The sequence below is a fragment of the Erpetoichthys calabaricus genome, chromosome 2, assembly GCF_900747795.2.
Source record: "Erpetoichthys calabaricus chromosome 2, fErpCal1.3, whole genome shotgun sequence".
NCBI lineage: Eukaryota > Metazoa > Chordata > Cladistia > Polypteriformes > Polypteridae > Erpetoichthys > Erpetoichthys calabaricus.
Window position 1 is genome coordinate 4,928,309 of NC_041395.2, and position 18,439 is coordinate 4,946,747.

General features: G+C 51.7%; 1 protein-coding gene across 2 annotated transcripts in view; it reads left to right on the forward strand.

The window, feature by feature from the left end:
- Window positions 1-18,439, forward strand: part of LOC114669411 (arginyl-tRNA--protein transferase 1) — a 59,277-nt gene that overhangs the window by 32,798 nt on the left and 8,040 nt on the right. The window contains exons 7-10 of one of the 2 annotated variants that reach the window (XM_028825626.2): window positions 32-160; window positions 4,570-4,602; window positions 10,021-10,202; window positions 13,617-13,716. In XM_028825626.2, the coding sequence (XP_028681459.1) occupies window positions 32-160; window positions 4,570-4,602; window positions 10,021-10,202; window positions 13,617-13,716 (444 nt within the window). The remainder of the gene's footprint in view (window positions 1-31; window positions 161-4,569; window positions 4,603-10,020; window positions 10,203-13,616; window positions 13,717-18,439) is intronic. The other variant, XM_028825625.2, reaches the window with a different exon arrangement.

Genomic DNA, 18,439 nt, shown 5'->3' on the forward strand with positions numbered 1-18,439 from the left:
AACGTCCTGGACTCTTCCTGCTCCTTTGAAGGTGAGGCTAGTCCCCGTCTCCTCTGATGATCCGCAGTTCAGCGCCACCTACAGCCAGTCTGCGGCCCTGTATGCCAGGTACCAGATGGCCGTCCACAAGGACTCGCCCGCTGACTGCTCCGACTCGGAGGTACGCCTCTCTCTTCCTCTCTTTCGCCTTTTCTGAGTGCAGTGACTTGTCGCCCACACACCTTTGCCATGGAGTGTGGGTTGAAGATGGCATTGATGCCTAATGGCAGAGCAGCACCAGCACATATACACGTACATACATGTCATGTGGCATCTGCTTGGTGCTGGGGGTCGAGGACAGCTAGTGCTCTGGTGGCAGTTCTTGGCACCAGTGTAAAGTGTGGTGTGAATGGGGGCTCTGTGAGTGTGGAGGAGTCATGTGTGGCAGCCCCTTTGCCCGCTGGTGCCCGTCTGAGCTCAGTTATTTATGGAGTGTCAGACTGCGTGAATGTTTGAGGTTTTCAGATGTTATTGTTCTACACCATTGAAGCCCAGCTGAGTCCATTTGGCTGTTTGACCCTGACCAATGTTACAGAGCAGACTAAAAGGATTAGAAATCTACAACACAACGCCATTAATCGCGCAGTCACTATTAGTCTCTCTCGGTCTCTGTCCCTTCTTCTTTGCCCGGTCAGGTAGCCCGCCAGCCACACGTCCTTCTCGTCTCCCAAGGCACACATTTCTTGCAGACCCCCTCAGGTTTTTCCCTCCATGATCTCCCCGAATTCGCTTTTCCCCCAGAAGCCTTCCAGGACCAGCAGGTAAGAAGCATCCCACCATCACTGAGGCCACCACCCTGCGTCAGGGCGGATGTGACGCTTCGTGGGGTCAGTTTTGCTCTCATCGGCCCACATAACCTTCTTCCAGCTGACTTTTGAGTCTCCTTTCTGCTGAGATGTCCTGGGTGTTATTTTTATTATTTTCTCTTTGTCACCATCCCAATACAGTTGTGACCGGTGAGCCACTGTGACTTGTGACTCCTCCTCCATAGAAGACCCCCCGTCATCAGGGCGAGTGTGTGAGACTGGCAGGTCCAGCTCTGTGTGTGTGTGTGTTTTAGATATGGAGAGCGATATTGAGATGTCTCCGTATATACGGTGCAGTTAAAAATTACTCGCACTCCTTTTTGCACATTTTATTGTAGATTTAATTTTTATTGGAAAATGTTGCCATTTTTGCCCATTAATCTACACTCCATTAACCACCACGACAAAGTGAAGGCATGTTTTCAGAAAGATTTTCAAATTAAAGATCATAAAGTGAAATCCGGATTATTCTGACCCTCCATTCAGTACTTTTGTAGAAGCCGTTTTGGCCGCAGTTCCAGCTTCAGATCTTCTTGGCAAGTCTCTGCAAGCTTGGCATACCTGGATGTGGCCAGTTGATCCCATTCCTCTTCCTGGCAGACCCTCTCAAGCTCAGTTTGATTGGATGGGAGGAGCCTGTAAGCTGCCATCTTCAGGTCTGTCCTCGCATGTTCTGTAGGACACTCAGAGATTTGTCCCAAAGCCACTGCTGCATTGTCTTGGCTGACTGCTTGAGGTCATCGTCGTGCTGAGAGGGGACACCATCGCCACAGTCAGAGGAGCTGACACACCCAGAGCAGCTTTTCTCCCAGGTCCTCTCTGTTTGGCTCCGTTCGTCCTTCCATCTATCCTGGAAGTCTCCCTGTCCTCATAGCGTGATGCCAACTCCACAGGGATGGCATTAGGCAGGCCGTGAGCTGTGCCTGGACATTGCCAGACATACTGCTTGGATTTCTGCCCAAAGAGTTCCATTTTTTTGTCTCATCAGACCACAGAAACATTCCCCTCATGCCATCAGAGTCCTCTTAAGTGCTGTTTGGCCGTCGTGAGCACCCGATTGACAAAGTGCTGCTGAGGTGGTCATCCCATCTCCTCAGTGGACATCTGGGGTCACCTCGCTGCCTCCTCACCTATATATCCACCTTAACGATAGGATAAGGGTCTCGTGTATCTGTGTGCCCGCCCGCCCGCTTGCTGTGTTTCTGTCTTTCCAACAGGTGAAGCATCTCAAACGTGTGTAGAAATGCATGTTATTACCACGAATGTCTGTGGTGCGCCATCTGTTGGAATGACAAGTGCATGCTTTACAAAATACATTTCAGTAGGTGGTGCTGAGGTCTTCGTTGATTTCAACTCGTCTTAGATGGGTACCACAGCGTGTGTGTATGTGTGTCTCTCTATATATCTATCTATCTGTATGTCTAGATCTCATATTGAGTTAATAATTAATCAGGAGTAATGCCAACAGCTGAGAAATAAAGAGCACTCCTGGGTGCTTTAAACACAGAAGAAAGTGGAGGTCCTGAGTGTGCCACCTCAGTCGCTGGCAAGTCCAAGGCTGGCTGCCCGTTTCTGGTGCTGCCTGGGAGGGGCGGGGCTTAATGACGACGAGGTCATTCATCCTTTGACTTGTCCCTCCGAGTTCTGTCAGCAAGAGCGCCCCCTTTCGTCCTGTGGTGGTATTACCTCCTGTTTGTACTTACGGTATCTCTGTATTTTCTATGTAGGTGTGTATTTATACAGGTACACACACACACACACACACTCTATATATTTTGTGTATTTATAGAGAGGGACGTATCCTTTTTATTTTTTCTTTTAATTCTTTCCCACCACTTGTGGAAAAGTTTTGCCCCCCCCCAAACCGTGCCCGTATTGGCCCCTTGGGATTTCAGCAACTTTATCGCCCCTTGCTGGCGGCGCTTGGATGCCGCGGTCTCTGTGCCAGGGAGGAGAGTTTGAGTCGTTAAGTTGAAAAGCCCACCTGGAACAGTTTGGTGAGTCATTTGGAGCTCTAATGCCCGGATAATGGCCTCTAATTTGGCCACTTTTATGGCTCCCCAGGTGATTTACGGCGCACTTGTTACGCTGCCCACTTTTTATTGGTATGTGTGTATCGTGAGCTTGTTGGGTCGTGTACTGTGCCTCCGACGGCTTGTCCGGCTGCCATCGGCCATTTTCAGCGCAGACGCTTTAGATTTGTGCCATGACAGCTGACAGGTTCTCAAGGCCTGCCCGTGGTGCTCATTTGCTTATGCTGGATGCCAGACTCGTCCACCCGGGCACAGGCCTCCAGTACTTTCACTAAAGCCTCAAAGCCGTTTCTGTCAGGGGGACGACGGGCATGTGGTGTTAGTGACCTGGCAAGCCACTGATGATGCCATGTGAGGGCACAGGTGCCATTGGCTCGTCATCGTGGTCATGCCAGTGATGAGGCCGCCATTCACATAGGTGTCATGGGCATCTTGACCACCGAGCTCACTGTAGTTGGACCCCCCCAAGCCAGGGGACTTGTAGCCAAAGGGCTCAGCACATGTGCCATCATCACACCAGCGACCTTAGAGCTGCCCTTCGCCTGAGCCCGTCCGTTCATGCGGCTGCCCCCCCCGAGACCACCGCCTGTCTCCGAAGCGGGCGCGCCGGCTGGCCGGCCTCACCTCGGTGTCTGCCGATGGCGTCGAGCATCTCGCGGCGTGGACCCCTCTTTGTCCCGAAGCCTGGAAACTTGCGTAAGCTGGCAGTGAGGCCGACTCTTTGCGTGGAGCTGTTTACAGTAGTCAGGAATTTTTTCCAGGTTCCATAAGGGGCTAATAATAGCAGGCCAAGTGTGCGACGCTTCCTGTTCGGAGGGGTGGGGGGGTCGGCTTAACGACACGGACCAGCAGCCTCGCCGCCTGCCAAAAGTTCAGAGGGTCAGGGGGAGTGAAGGTTTGTGCAAGATCAGCAAGCGGGCGGGGCCCCCAGCGCCGTGGCAACCACAACGTGAGACCACCGAGGCCCCAGGGGGCGCTGTGTGCGCGAGAGAAGAGGTGTGGGGGTGCCCGAGGGTAAGCGTGTGTAAGTGGGGGCTGGACACTCGTCACTGACACGATTTCACCCTTATTGGAGACCCTGACTGAAAACACACATGCCAGCTGGGCAGTGCAAAACACATTGCCATACCATAAGGGGAGAGGGCATGGAGGAGTGCACCCACACATGGTGGTACTGCCACGAAAACAGAGGGATGGGCAACGGGAGCAAGAAGACTCCATGCCAGGGTGACAAGTGAGAAGCTTGTATTTAAACAAAGGTGGGCACTGCGCCGCAAGTCCAGTAAACACTGGCACAGTGGGAGAACGGGCGCAGCGTGGTGTAGAGAGACAGGAACAACATTAGGAAAGTGATGGGACGGTCAGATCACAGGGGGCGCCAGAGCCAGAACACACCTTCTTGGGGGTGTTGGAAACCTTGGCAGTGTGATGGTGATGCCAGTGCCCGGTGTTAGCGGGCTGCGCTGCTCTGAATGTCGTGTCTGTGGTCAGCTGCAGGGCAGGTCAAGGCGCTATATACACTCAGACTTGCTTGTTGGTTTGGCCCGACTGACCTGAGACCTCCTTTATGTGTGGCGCCCTCCTGTGGCTGGGCAGCCCTTCTGCACTTTAGTGTTGATCAGCCCAAAATGCAGCAGCTTCTAACTGATGTCCTTTTTCTTTTGTCCTCCTGTTTGCTTCTGGGGTGGCAGTTCCGGCGATTTCTCTGCGATTCTCCTTTGGAGGTAAGTTAATAATGATAATAATAATAATACATTGTATTTATATAGCGCCTTTCTCTTGTTCAAAGTGCTTTCACTTTGTGCTCTTGATGCTCTGCCCTCTTTGTGGTTTTTTTTTTGCTTTGGCCGGGCACCTAACCCCCCCCCCCCTCCATACATTCCGTCTTGATCAAAACCCCCCACCCACCCAAACAGCCAATCAGATGCCAGTGGGGCTTTGACATAGCATTGTCTGGAGATGCCAGCGTGCCACCCCCTCAGTTGTTACAGTCATGGGGTTTAAGTGGTAGGTATAAGTGTCCCACCCCTTAGGCCTAAAACGGGGGGGAATTTGTCTTCTGTCTTAAATGAGTACCCGGAGTGCTGTCTGTGTGCCACCATGTTGTATACCAGCGGCAGGGTGTTGCGCCACTGCGTGGACAGTTGCCAACACCTCCACCACATTGGCGCCTATACCAATTGCGATGGCACCACGCTGACGTCAACAGCAATGATGGCCCATTCCAAACTGACCCAGAAAGAATCCAAATGGGATGAACTCCGGCCGCGGATTTCAGGGAAGTGCAGCGTTTTGACTTTAAAAAAAAAAAAACACTTGGCTAAGTGACATCCGTTGTGCGTCGTCAGCCGCCTTTAATGAAATCGTCGAGCAGGACAATTACACAATTGAGCGGAGCCCCCCCCATGCCCACCCGCTGCCCAGCTCTAATGGAGCTGATTAGGGTTTATAGGAAATGTGCTTTTATCACCTCGTCAAAGCCGAGCACGGCCCCTCGCTGGCCTCACGCCATCCTCCTTTCTCCAAGCTCTCCCTTTATTGACATTTCCGAGCCTCGGGTCGCTTTTGCGGCTGCAGGTACACATGTCTTCAATTAGGCTCCATTAAAGCGAAACAGAGCTGCGGTCCCTGCGTGTACGTGCTGGGGGGGGGGGGGGGGGGGGGGTTTGGGTCTTCTACTACTGCTGCTGCTGTTTATGGGCTTGTGTACGGCCTGTGACATGGGGGCGAGGGTCATCCGCAGCTTACTTGCCCCTTCACAGACTTGTATGAATTGTGCTGCTGCCCCCCTGGCGGGCTGTTTATAAACACTGGAGGAGGAGAAAACGCCGGAAAATCTCACTGCAGCACGGCACGGCGGCCCCCCCCCTGCTCAGTGGCGCCCTCTAGGCGCATCTCACTTCTTTTAATGAAAGCACCAGAAGTAACTCACAGGCACACAAGGACAAAGTCCGGAGAGGAGACTGAAAAACTGTGAACAAGTTTAGGTCACTCTTGAGACCACCGCGCTCTTTGTCACGTCCTAGACTAGCCTAGCCTGGCACTCTCACTCTTTAGAGGGCACACACGGGGGCTGAGGGCATCCTAACACTATGCACAATACCAGCCCGAGGGGCTTCTCCCGAGTCAGAGAAGCAGCTTCTTCACTCCTCCTCCTCCTCCTCAGACTGAACGGGGGGCGTGTCTGGCCGGCTTGTACTCGCCGTCCCCTCTCAGAAAATGGGGACGTCGTCTGATGGGTAAATCGTAATCCAGAGCGCCAGCCGACATGCTCGAGACTCGTGGCTGCCCAGTGTGTTCACTCGGGAGGAGTTTACACGAACTTTGGAAACCGTAGGGTCTGGATCTGGCATAGTGCAGCGCCCTCTACTGGCTGCATGGGTTTTTTGCATGCAGTCAGATTCAAGGGGCTCTGATTTCATTGTAAAGTGATTCATGATATTATACAATCCCCCCCCCCCCCCCCCCAGGGGCTGCCTACGCTCACATTATCATATGTGAAGGGCAGCAATTCCAGCTAGCATAGTCAAGTGCCCCCTACTGGCTGTACCTGCTTTCACTTGCAGTTGGGTGTGAGGGACAGTAATTCCATTGTAAAATATTTAGTGACATCACATGGCATAGTATAGCGCCCCCTAGTGACTACATGTGCTCTCCCATACAGTGAGATGCAGGGGGCTTTAATTCTGGTGTAGTGTTTTGTGATATTGTGTAACATAGTATGGCTCCCCCTACTGGAGGCACACGCTTGCACTTCCATAAAGCGCCCCCTGCTGGCTGTGGAGGTCTTAGATATTATCTTGCATAGTAACACCCCCCCATCACTGGCTGCACATGCTTTCACTTACATTAAGGACAGGAGGGGCTTTCATTTCATTGTTAAATGTTCTGCAATGTTGTCTGCCAAGAGAAGCACCCAGTGGTCTCCTAGGATCAGAGGCAAAATGTTTTGTAGTACTAAGTGGCACCGTGTAGCGCCCCCTACTGGCTGCATGTTCTGTGCTGTGGAATGAGATGTAAGGGGCTCTGAAGCTGTGATGTACAGCAACATAGTAAAGCGCCCCCTGCTGGCTGCACACACTCTGTCTTACATAAAGCGCCCCCTACTGGCTGTCTGAGTGTTTTTTATATTTTATCTAGTATAAAATATGCTAAATATTTTATTTATATTATATTTATAGGGGGGGTAAACGTTAACATTATACAAAGTTATTGTCTGTTATACCTGCATTGTTATCACTCTTTAATATTGTTTTTTATCAGTATGCTGCTGCTGGAGTATGGGAATTTCCACTTGGGATTAATAAAGTATCTATCTATCTATCTATCTATCTATCTATCTATCTATCTATCTATCTATCTATTATATAGTGCCTTTCACATCTATCTATTATATAGTGCCTTTCACTCTATCTATCTATCATTATATAGCACCTTACTCTATCTATCTATGTGCTTTTACTTACACTAAGATTGGAGGGGCAGTACTGTAATTCCATTGTAATACATTTTGTGATGTTATGCTACATGGTTTAGCGCCCCCAACTGGCTTCATGTGCTCTCTCATACAATTAAATAATAATAAGTTCCAACCCCCCATTCCCCAAAAGCTGCACATAATCCCCCATCGCCCCCCCACACCCAACTGACTGTGGTATTTTGTGATCTACCATAGCATGGCACATCCTACTGGCTGGCTAAGCTTTGATTTCCAGTCAGATATGGTGTGGTGTGTGCCGGGGGAGTGGGGTTGGGGGGGCACTAGTTACATTTAAAATGTTGTGTGATATTACACAACATGGTGAAGGGCCCCCTAGTAGCTGCAAGTCCTCTCATTTGCATGAAGTGCCCCCTACTGGCTGCTTGTGCTCTCACTTCCTGTTATTTGTGTAGGGCAGAAGTCCCATTGTTAAGTGTTTTGCTGTATTCTCTACCATAGTAAAGCGCCCCCTACTGGCTACATGTGCTCTCTTGTACAATCAGATGCAAGGGACTTGAATTGCATTGTAAAGTGTTTTGTGATATTTTGTAGCGTAATACAGGACCCCCCCAATCCCTCTGCCCCACCACAGGGGTTGCACATTCCTGCTGTAGTGTTTTGTCGTATTATCTACCATAGTAAGGCGCCCCCTACTGGCTGCGCGAGCTTTCACTTGTGGGCAGGTAGGAGGGCCAGTGATTCCATTTAAAACGTCTTGTGATGTTACGTGGCGTCGTAAAGAGCCCCCCACTGGCTGCGCATGCTGTCATTTATATTGAGTTTCCCCTATTGGCTGTATGTGTGCTAACTTATATAAAGCGCCCCCTACTGGCTGTGAAGTGTTTTGCGGTATCTGACGCAGTAAAGTGCCCCCTACAGGCCGTACAGTATATGCTTTCCGTTACAGTCAGGTGGGAGTGTAAAGTGCTTTGTGGTTTTATCTAACACAGTAAAGGGTCCGCATTGTCACTTCCAGAAAGTGCCCCCTCACTTGCAGTCGGAGAGCAGTGGCAGTAACCCCTGGTGAGCTGTTTTGTGTTCTGATCAGTCACTCCAGTGAAGACCCCTTGCTGGTTCATTTCTTTGAAGGGCCCCGGACGTCTCCTGCTTCAGTGGGGTCCGATGCTGGTGGTCACTTGGGACTTGACTTGACAATGGTTCAGTTACCCTCGATGACACAATAATAGCTGCTGGAGGGAAAGGAGGAACCCCAGCTGGCTGGTCCACTGCTGATGCCCATTTCTAATTTCCTGTCAAATTCATGAGGGGCAGCCGAGTGCCACGCCGCTGTGCCATCCTGGGCTCAAGTCTTGAGAGGGGTCTCTGCGCAGGGCTCACATTATTCTTCCCATGACCGGCTGGGCCCAGCTTGGTTATTGCGAGTGATGGACTGGCGTCCAGTTTGGGATTGGCCACTGCCCTGTGCCTCGTGCCACAGAGAACAGCCCAGCACTCCTGGCATTGACTGAGTGAGTTTCACAATCTGTGTGTACGTTTATCTAATTTAATAAGAAACTCTGTCGTAAATGTGTGCCCTCCATCTCACTGCTGGGCTCTCTGCCCGATAGCCTGGCATGGCACATTGTCATACTGCAGTGGCGCACATTAACTAAATACAGAAGTCAATGGGTTAGCTGGCACAGTGCTAGTACCTGTGGCCCATGTTGGCATTCTTGCTTGTGCAGTTACCTGAAGTGGACTGGGAGCCCGGAGGGTGCCAGTTGTGGTGCCCCCCACTCTCTCACCTTCATACACGACAATGCCCATGTCTCTCTAGAGCGAGATTTCCGAGGGGCTTGGGGGGGGGGACGGCTCTGCCATACATAAGAGATGTGCCCAACTGCACCTTCCTAGCATAGCATGGGCATGGGGGTTGCAGTGGAGGGTGCCACTTCCTTGCCACACAACATTCTTATTTTCTCAGTGCCCCCAGTGCTATGCCTTCCCTCATTGTTTGAATTGCTTCTCATTTGCCACCCTATTGTTGATTGGCAGGAGTCTTCTTGCTCCCTTGCCCTTCCTGCTGTGTTCATGCCAATGCTATTCTGCTGCATATTTTGGGGGTGCTGGTTCAGGGCCTCTCCCCTTTTGTTTGAGCTTGAAGGGTCTTCCATTTGTGGTTCCCCACACCCCCCCGGGCCCCCAATTCGCCAGTATTTTCGTTTGCCTGCAGCCAGGAAGTGGATTCGATTTTGCCAGTGGGTGACACAGTGTTCGGATTCAGCGGGTTGGAAAATGGATGGATGGATGGATGGGTGACACAGTTTGGCCAACTCAAGGGCCAGAGGGTCATTTGTGGGGGGCTGACCTAGTGTGCCATGCGCCCATGGTGATCCACCCCAAAGGTGATGACATTAGGTCTCTCTGCCCTGAGGACCAGGTGCCCAATGTTCAGAGGGTGCGAATATGTGCTGTTAGAGAGAGGTGTGCCAGGAGATCGAGGACTTCATTCTTCTGCCACACCAGCACAGAGTTTTCTCACTTAGTAGGGAGTTGGCACCGCACACTGTGAGTGTGTAAGGCTGGCAGTGATTCAGTGTAGTGCAGCATGGGGTGCCAGGGGCTTGATTTCACAGTGTTGAGTTTTAGTTGTACCCGTTGGGGCGCCTGTGTCAGACATGATACCCACCGCTCATCTCTCTCTCTCCTTGTGTCTTTACAGGCCGATTGCCCGCCCAGTGGGCCCGAGTGTGGCTATGGCTCCTTCCACCAACAGTACTGGCTGGACGGGAAGATCATCGCCGTTGGAGTCATCGACATCCTGCCCAGCTGCGTCTCCTCCGTCTACCTGTACTATGACCCTGACTACTCTGCCTTGTCTCTTGGCACCTACTCCGCCCTCAGGTAACTGATGAGCTACTCTGCCAAGTCAGTGTGCCAGGTCAGTTGTTTTAAAGGTGGCTCTGACTTGTTAGTAGTGACAGTCACCTGTCTGCCTTCCAAATCCAGGGCTGTCTGCCTAGACAGGGGCAGGCAGTGGGCACCGTTGTCATTTGTGTGTCACATCAGAAGCTTCCTCCACAGTGCAGTGACACATTGTGACCACCAGGTGCCGCCCACGCCCAGCAGACCAATGCCGTCAGTCACATGCCTGCTGAGTTGAGTTGGGTGGCCCACTGCCAAGCCCGCGCTGCTCCCTCCTGGCACCGAGCCTCCACGCCTCTGAGTGCTGGGCGGATGCACTGGTTTGGCTCCAGTCCCAGTCCGTTCCATTGGCCTAGCGCACCCCGTCCGCGTGGTGTGGGAAAGCAGTGGCTAGCCATCCATGTCCCAGCATGCTTTGCTGCGATGTGGCAGTGACTGCAGTAAGTTCCAGGCCAGGACAAGGGAGAGCGTTAGTGCGTGGTTAGTGCCCTGTGTGTGACACGCTGGCATCGGGGCCACAGAGACGATGTACCCTCAGCCCTGCCGGCCCAGCAGCCCCCCGGGTGAGCAGCTTACCTCCTCCTCCTCCTCCTCAACACTTCATTCCTTTCTCTTTCTTTCTTTCTTTCAATTCCTCCCTTCAGGCAAAGGAGGCAGCACCAGACTTGCCTGGCGATAAAAGCGGGTTTAACGCACGCCGAATCTTGCAGCCCGCGTGACATCCGCTAAAGCTCCACGGATTTAACGTGAAAGGCACCTGGAAATGGGAGAGCGGCACAGGCGTGCCTGAGCCTCGTCACCCCTGTGGCAGGCAGGCAGGAAGGAGGAAGGTTCACAGCTGGGTGAGGGTGACGTGCCCCCTGGTGTGTCTCCTCATGTCTGAGCCCCTAGTGGTGGGTCTGTAGGGCTAAACCGTGGGCACCATCCGTTCAGTTCCTTCAGACGGGGCCCTCATGGTAATGCCACCTACCAGTGGTCACTAACTGTGGAGCTTCACAGAATGGTGGAAGACGCTATATGAAGTAAGGATTTATGGAGTGGCATGATGAAGTGTCCCTGGCACACTAGCAGTCGGGTAGTGGGCTCATTCAAGAATGGAGGCTGCTGCTGCTGCGCACTTGAGTCCGATGCCAGGTTCTTCTGACTTGTTCGGTGCAGTGCCTTCTGGGTAATCCTCTTTGCCGGCAGTTGGGTACAGCTACTCACCCGAGTTTTTCTCCTGGTTGGGTACTCTGCCAGCCCAAGGGTGACGTCTGCTCCGCACTTCCAGGTTCTCCTCGCTGTCTCCATTCAGGGGCCCTGGGGTACTCGGCTCAGCTAACTCCTCCATGTTTGCCAGGCTTTGGGGTGTTGGTCACCTTGCGGAGGGATGGGCGCAGTTTGACAGGTCAGTGTGGTGCCCACTATAAGAGCTCCAGTGATGTCTCCTCCTAGTGGTCACTAACTCCACAAAATGGCATTGACTGGCAAAGGCTCCGTGTACAATGAACATTAAAACGGGGCTTTGGTTTTTATGGTTAAGCTGACCTGGCACACTGACAGCTGGCTAGCCCGCTCCCTTGCCTTCCCACTCCGTCCGTGCCCACTAGGTAAGCCGCTCAGCTGTCCTCTCAATGCCATCCATGTTTTCACACACTAAAGATGATAACTAAATGCTCACAAAGTGGCGTTCAGAGTGCCGAAAGGTGCGTTTACAGCAGAAGTAGTCGCCTGGCACTCTAACAGTCAGGGAGTCGACTGCCCGTGGGTTGTGAATGGCAGGTTCCTGGCACAGAGCCCTCTGGGTTATCCTACTGTATGTCACCCACTGGCCGCCGTGGGGGTTTGTCACAGGTTTGGTCTTCACCAGCTGGGGTGGCAGTGGCTGGGCAGCATCAGGTGCCAGGGTCTGACCGAATGGCTGGTGTTCACCGAGGTGAAAGGCGCTATATAAAACAAGGATTGTGCCACACTAGCAGTCAAGTCACTGGCTCACCAGGGGTCCTCTGGCCTTTTCTGTGCAGTGCCTGCTGGGTAATCATGAATGAAGTCTGCTCCGCTCTTCTCTCTCCAGGGCAGACGATTCTTGCCATTTCTGGCAGTTGCCCACTGGACAGTCGTTTTGGCAGCCCTTTCGCCATTCCCAGTACTGCCCTCACCTCCTTGTGCCCACCTTGTAGAAATGTAGATGTGACTGGACAGCATCCTTGTGGTGACCACTAGGAGAGCTCCAAGAGTCTGGCTCACACCGATTGGCTGACTCCCAGTGATGTCACCAGCTGGGGTCTCTAAGTGCCTGGTGCTCACCGTGGTGAAAGGCGCTATATAAAGTGAGGCTTGGGGAGGAGACTTTGTGATTTGAGTGCACCTCACATACTGCCAGCTCACTGGGGCTTCTGCAGGGCAGGTTCTTCTTGCCTTTTCCATTTAGTGCCCAGTGGGTAACCCAGTTGGCTCTCCTGTTGGTGTTTTGCCAGTGTATTGCCTACTAAAAGACTTGAGTGTGAGGCTTCAGCAAATGGTGTTCATTGTGAAAGGCGCTATATACATTTTATACATTGATTTTTGTGATTACGTTCACCTGGCATACTGTGTACTCTGCTCCTCTGAAAATGACTTCTGCTCTGCCCGCTCATCCAATGGCAGCTTCTGTTCTCGGTGTCCACTGGGTACTTGTTTTGCCATCCCCAGTTCTGCCCTCACCTCCTTGTGCCCACCTTGTAGAAGTGTAGACGTGACTGGACAGCATCCTTATGGTGACCACTATGAGAGCTCTGAGAGTCTGTCTCACACCGATTGGCTGAAAATGACTTCTGCTCTGCCCTCTCATCCAGTGCCAGCTTCTGCTCTATTTTTCCAGTCAGTTTCCGCTGGGTACTGTCCTCTTGATGGTGCCTTGGCTGTGTGTGTCATTGTACCAGACTGCTGCGTGCAGGACAGAGGACCTCGCACACCACTGCACACGTGTAGCATAAGGACATTGTGTGCCCACACCAGTATTCGGCCGTCTTGATTAATGCAGGCTCTCTACACGGGCATGCTGGTCCACTTTAAAACAGAGTGTGGCGGAGGCCTGAGCTGCAGGAGGGTGGCATTGGCTGGTATTCCGTCCCTTACTGAGAGTGTCACTTTATTAGGTCTGATCAGCAGGACATAGCAGACACTGAGGTCACAGGGTGGGCAGTTCATGGATCAAGTAGAGCTTCAGGACTGGCACCTGTGGGCAGGATGTGTCTGTCAGGTGAATTTGGGTCAAGCATCAGGCCAGGTTTGCACATCTGTGGGCTTCTTTCATGCCATGGAAAACCTTAGAAGTGGTAAATGACGGCGTGTGGCTGGGGCGGTGCCAAGGGTGGATGGGTTATGTGTGGCACTCTCTTCACATCTCGGCTTTTGTTTCCTGCTCTGTTTCAGGGAGATCGCCTTCACCCAGCAGCTCCAGGAGTCTTCCGCTCAGCTCTGCTTCTACTACCTGGGCTTCTACATCCACTCGTGTCCCAAAATGAGGTACAAGGTAAGTGCCTGATGCCCGTTAAGGGTCTGGTGAGCGGTTTGTGTGCAGGACCCCGAGGGAGTTCTCTCCAGTTCTTCTGGTTCGTGTCTAGAAGTTTCTGTGAGTTGACGTGGCGCCATCCTTCAGACTTTCATGTGTCGCTGCCTTTGGGTTGGGTGTGCCAGCATCCTCTTTCCAGAGTAACACGCAGTACGGGAATCTTGTTTTTAGATCCCGCTACTAGATGGGAGGAAGTCCTGTGGTCCAGACAACATTTTGGGGTTAACCGTCTCCGGGGGTCTCAATGGAATATCTGATTGGTGAGAAGGTCCGGGTGTGTGGGGGGGAAGTCTGTCTGTCACACGCTGGTGCCTGTTAGTATATAGCACCTTTCATATCATATCCAGCGGCTGTCATCTTTTGTCTGTCCCACTTTGTTGTATATAGCGCCTTTCTCTTCCTGTCTGTCTGTGTTTGTCGTCGCTCCAGCGAGTGCTGATTTGCTGCCTGATGGCCACGCCGTTCAGCTCACAATTCCATTGGATGATACGAGTGCTGCTGCCTGTCGGTGACACGGTGCCAGCTGTCAGTCCGTCAGTGACCCAGTGCCAGCTGTGCAGCGCCCGTCCTCTCTGTCTGTTTCTTTTCTGTTGTACGTCGTATGAGAAAAGGAAGAACACCCCATGATTGTGTTTTATTTAAATTATCGAGTGGACAGCAGAGTGCGGATGAGTTTGGATGTTTGCTATGTGAAGAGACATCGGGGCGGACCCCGCAAGTCTAAAAACAAAACCTTTCAATGTCTGCCTGCTGACTCGCGTTCATATAGCGCCTTTCACAAGTAGCTCACGTTTTGGTTGGACATGCAAATAAAAAACATTTTGTTGTACTCCAAACGGGCCACTTCAGTCAGGACTTCCTTACCACCTCTGTTCTATATAGTGCCTTTCACATGGGCTGAGAGCGGGCCGTCCAGCCCACCAAAGCGCGCCAGTCCTGTCCACTTACCGTATCTACTCACGGGGCTTGATTTTACCGTATCATTTCCGGTATTTTGTAATTTCGAATGTGGGAAAACTCTTGCTATTGGTCCAAGAGATGGTGACATGCTGACGGCCGCCCACCTGGGAGAGTCACCACGGTGTATTGTGCCTACGTGACCACACGGTGATACCCGCACTATTCGGAAGCGGTGTTTGCACTGTTTTGTGTTTTTTATTGTATCTCACACCCTCCTACCTCTTTATCGTTTGAGCGTCTATCTATGATGAGAAGAAAATATGAAGCTGGATTTAAATTAAACGTCGTCGAAGTGCCGAAAGAAATTGGTAACAAAATTCGACGAGTCTAAGAAACTTGTGCGAGATTGGAGGAAGCAAAAAAAAAAAATGTAAGTGTATATCTGAGCGGGCGTATAAGTCGGGGTCTGATGTTGTTATCGATTTTTAGGGTTTCAAGACCCGACTTAGACACGAGTATATACGGTACTTCTAAAATAACATCACTTGAGTTCTGAAGAACCCTAAAGTCCTCCTGCCCACCACACTGCCTGGTCACTCGCTCCACTTGGTGTCTGTGGTCCTCTTCCTGATGTTTGTGTGAAATTTCCCCTTCACAAGTTTCTAACTGTGTCCCCGTGATCTTGATGACCTCAGTTTAAAGTCAGCGTCTCGATCTACTGGACTGATAACCTTCATCATTTTAAACCCTTCAGTCAGGTCTCCTCTTCATCTCCTTAAGGCTCAGCTCTTTTAATCTTCCCTCATAACTCATCCCCTGTAGCCCCCCGTAATCAGCCCAGTTGCTCTTCTCTGGACCTTCTCTAGTGCTGCTATGTCCGTTTTATATCCTGGAGACCCAAACTGCGCCCAGGACTCACCAGTGTGTTATAAAGCTTGAGCAGAACCTCCTGTGACTTGTACTCCACACATCAAGGCGCTATATAACCTGACATTCTGTTAGCCTTCTTAATGGCTTCTGAACACTGACTGGACATCGATAGCTTAGAGTCCACTACGACTCCTAAACCTTCTCATAAGGTGGACTCTCGATTTTCCGACCTCCCATTGTGTATTCAAACCTCACATTTTTCCTTCCTATGTGGAATTCTTTACATTTGCTGACATTAAATTTCATCTGCCACAAATCACCCCAAGCCTGTCTGCTGTCCAAATCCCTCTGTGATGATATGACGGATTCCAAATTATCTGCCAATCCACCTGTCTTGGTATCATCTGCCAACTTCACCAGCTTGCTCCTTATCTTCCTATCTAAATCATTTCTAGATATTAACGATATCAGCCGCCCCTGCACTGCCCCCTGCTGGTCTCCACTCTTAATGTCACCCAATTCTGATTGAGTTCCTCACACCATCACCCTCTGCTTCCTGTGTCTTATATAGCGCCTTTCCTTTCTATCTCTCCATTGGACCATTACAAGCTGCCTGTTGTAGGGCGCCTTTGCCATCTGTCTATCTGTTATATGGCGCCTTTCATTGTGCCTTTAGGGTGAGGGGAATAGAGCTGCTGATTTTCCAATGGAGCCACTTGAGGTGGCTCGGGCTTCTGGTGAGGATGCCACTCTGAGAAGTTGACGTCTGGGCAGAGCCTGGGCACACCACAGAGACTATACATCTCTCAGTTGGCTCAATAGAGTAGCAGAGAAGTTGGAGGGGAAAAGGGACATGTGGGCATCTTTGTGTAGACTGCTGCCCCCATGACCCGCACCCAGATAAGTGACAGAAGATGTAAGGGTGTTTGTTGATCACACTGCTAGTGCCCAGCACTTGTCTTTTTCTGTTTCTTATGTCGTGCCTTTCATTTCTGTCTGCTTGGCTGTTTGTCGTTTCTGTCCATCTGTTATATAGTGCCCTTCATCTCCATCTCTCCCACTCTATTTCATTCCATGCCCAACCTGTCCATCTATTTGTTTAACATGGCATCAGAAAGTGGCACTGTGCTTCCTTTTAGTTGGCGGTCGACTTAATGGCACACGTGCCAGTATTAATACGGCTGACGCTCCCCTGTAGTCCCTTCAGAGTTGCAGGAGTTGGCAGTGCAGACTGGAGGGCACCAAGGTCTCCAGGGTGGGGTTGTGAATGAGCCAAAGAGGCCAGCCGTATGCCCAGTGGGCTCCAGGAAGTGGCAGAGCAGTCGTAGAGTCCGGTGACAGGCCTGCCAACATGAACACACTGGCACAGTCCAGGGCAGTGATGGATGGACAGGGCTGGCACCAATAAAGGGTGATACTTTAATGAGAGAGGCGCCCTATACTGGGGGGAGAGACGAGAGGAAGAGTAGCAGACAGGCAGCAGTAGTCAGGCTGTGACACGTCAGCAGTCCAGTGACATGTCTCTCCAACCAATGTGTCACCATGAGAAGCAGATAGGGATGGCACTATATAACATCAAGTTGTGTAGATAGGAAGGAAAGTCACCGTATACTTTATCAACACATAGGAAAGGCGCTATAAATAGGTAGATGATCGGAGCCCAACTGTCACATGTTCAGGGTCTAGTGACAATCTTACTTGCACAACGTGTCACACGTCACCACCCTCCAGTGCCATGAGACACGGATAGATATGAAAATTTGAGAGAAGCAGCATAGACACTATAGTAAGGCGCTATATCATGTACAGACAGAAGCAGTCGTGTTGTCCTGTGCCCCCGTGCCATGACAGACCTGACTGGGTTCAAATCTAGCACTTCACTGCAGATCACAGAAGACCCTGACTGGCATTCCTGATGCCCCCCTGTGTCCATGGGGGGGATGGGGGCCTTTGGGCCTCCTTTACCATTTTGTGTTTCCTGTGGAGCCGCCAGGTGCCAGTCAGACCAGTTCTCTTCTGTGGCCTCGGGTTCACGTTTCCGTAAATCTGACATATTGCATGTGTTCTGTGGGGAGTGGCACCCAAACGCACACACAGCGCGGCCACCACGACCCTGCAGGTGAGGCCGAGCACACACACTGTCACCGTCACCGTGATCATCTGCCCCTGCGTTTTTGGGACTGCAGCCATCAATGGCATCACAGCGGCTCAGCCAAGTGTCTGCGTGTGGCAGGAAATTTCGAGTGATAGGCGCGCCGAATTACACACCAGAAGCTTGTGCCACACAGTGCCACGTTGACGTCCCCCTCCAGGTACGCACAGGCGTGAGTGGCGGACTCCTCGAGGACGAGAAGAGAGCATTGGATCGCGGTACTGTAAACCTCTCAGACGGAAAATATGAACTCCTGAAGTCATCTGAGAGGAAAAACCAACAACAACAATCAGGTGGACGTCCACCTCAGCTGGCAACGAGTGGGCGGCGAGTTCGACGTCTCCAGGGGTTTCATAAGAGAACGTCAAACAGGCGGAGCATTCAGTCCATCAGGCCTGTCTGTTTAGATCCTGGCCAAGTGGGATGGCAGCTCAAGGTAACGACGGCCCACTTTTAGGGTATCAGCAGTACGCACTGGCACAGCTTGGGCATCAACATGAGCTCCCGGCTGGCGCATCTAAACAGAAAATCCAACAAGTGGATCCGAATGGCATCGGCCCGTACTGAAGTGCCCCCCTTTACAGGTGTTGAGTGGTCTTATTGTCACCCGTGCAGCGGTTTGTGACATCTTGACGCTGCCAGGCCCCTTGATTAGGGACCTCAAAGTGTCTGTCCTCTTGACCTTCACCACTTGACCGCATCGCCCCCTAGGGACTCCGTTCTTGCTTGTTTATCTTCGGGGCGTTTTAGGAGTTTTTTTTT